This window comes from Pistacia vera, unplaced genomic scaffold (genome assembly GCF_008641045.1).
Source record: "Pistacia vera cultivar Batoury unplaced genomic scaffold, PisVer_v2 Contig484, whole genome shotgun sequence".
Classification (NCBI taxonomy): domain Eukaryota; kingdom Viridiplantae; phylum Streptophyta; class Magnoliopsida; order Sapindales; family Anacardiaceae; genus Pistacia; species Pistacia vera.
This window is the reverse complement of record NW_022196317.1, coordinates 266151-267699: the sequence shown is the minus strand read 5'-3', so window position 1 is coordinate 267699 and position 1549 is coordinate 266151. Positions and strand designations below refer to the sequence as shown.

The 1549-nt window shown below is 41.3% G+C and overlaps 1 protein-coding gene across 1 annotated transcript; it reads right to left on the bottom strand.

The window, feature by feature from the left end:
• Positions 1 to 297: 297 nt before the first annotated feature.
• On the bottom strand, positions 298 to 1290 carry LOC116146890 (uncharacterized mitochondrial protein AtMg00810-like). The gene has a single exon (XM_031432327.1). It carries the CDS (start codon positions 1288 to 1290, stop codon positions 298 to 300), a length of 993 nt encoding a protein of 330 aa, XP_031288187.1.
• Between the last annotated feature and the right edge of the window lie 259 nt (positions 1291 to 1549).

The window sequence follows — 1549 nt, the reverse complement described above, 5'->3', positions numbered from 1 at the left end:
GAAAGGAAACAGGGATGATCCCTGTTCACAGTCATCTCAGCCGCTTAATCTATATTGCAAAGGTTTTATTCTAGCCATTAGATTGGTTTTTCTTGATATGCAACTTGTCAATTTGCATAATAGATGGATTGAAACTTGTCAACTTGTTCAATTGATTTTGATCCACTTGCAGTTTGTTGAAGAGAAAACGAAAAGTGTATTGACGTCTAAGAAACGAACTTTAACTGCTTGAGCTGAAGTTTGTTACTGGTAACATCGTCCCTCAAGTTGAAGTTCAAGTAGCCAATTCAGACGTTATCATTTGTTATCTTCCTGATCATCCTTCAATTCAAAGTTTGCAGCTTGCCTTAATCCTGATTGTCCCTCAAGCAAGAAGGAGGAAGAGGAAGCAGATGACATTAAGTGAAGTTGATCACGAAGAGCACAAAAGTGAGAACCAGAAAGAGGTTTAGTTAGAATGTCAGCCACTTGGAAGGCAGTAGCAACATATTGGACAACAAGTCGTTTGGAATAGACCATCTCATGAACAAAGCGAACATCGATTTTGATGTGCTTTGTGCAGGCATGGAAAACTGGATTTGAAGCCAGAGCTCCCGCACTGGTGTTGTCGCACCATAGAACAAGAATTCTAGGGAGGGAGATGCACAACTCTTGGAACAAGTTCTGAAGCCAAGCAATTTCGGTTGAGGCTTGGGCAAGAGCTCTATATTTGGCTTTAGTTGAGGACAAAGCCACCACTGATTGTTTTTTGGAACACCACTGAACCAGTTTGGAACCAAGGAAGATGCAATATCCGGTGGTGGATTTGCGATCAGAAACGTTGCCAGCCCAATCAGCATCAGCGTAACCTTCCAGTTGCAAGGTGTCACTCTTGGTGAAGGTTAAACCATGATGAATAGTCCCTTGAACATACCGAAGGATACGCTTGCAAGCTTGCCAATGATTTACTGTTGGAGCTTTAAGGAATTGGCTGAGTTTGTTGACCACAAAGGACAAGTCAGGACGCGTGAGGGTAAGGTATTGGAGTGCGCCAATAAGACTCCTATAAATTGAAGGCTGATCAAGGAGTGGATTGTCTTCAAAGGCCAATTTAGAACCAAGTATCATTGGTGTGGAGAAAGGATTGAAATTTTGCATTCCATATTTGACTAACAGATCTTGAGCATAGGTGCTTTGATTTAAGAGTAAACCATATGGAGTGTGATGGACAGCAATGCCGAGGAAATAGTGTAATTTGCCATGAATCTTGAGACCAAAGGTGTTGTCAAAGTCTTGAACAATTTGGTGCATAAGCTTAGGATCACTCCCAGTGAGTACTATGTCATCCACATAGACTAAAATGTATAGTTTAGTTATCCCTTGATGGTAAAAAAAATAGACTGGAATCAGAAGTGGAGCTGTGGAAGCCGTGAGACAGAAAGGCAACCTTGAGTTTATCAAACCATGCCCCAGGGGCCTGCTTTAATCCATATAGAGCCTTACGTAATTTGCAAAGATAGGTGGGATTATTTTTGTCAATAAAACCTTCAGGTTGTGTCATGTAAACAGA

Excerpts from the sequence above, each read along its gene's own strand:
- LOC116146890 (XM_031432327.1), bottom strand. The coding sequence starts at position 1,290 with ATGCACCAAATTGTTCAAGACTTTGACAACACCTTTGGTCTCAAGATT.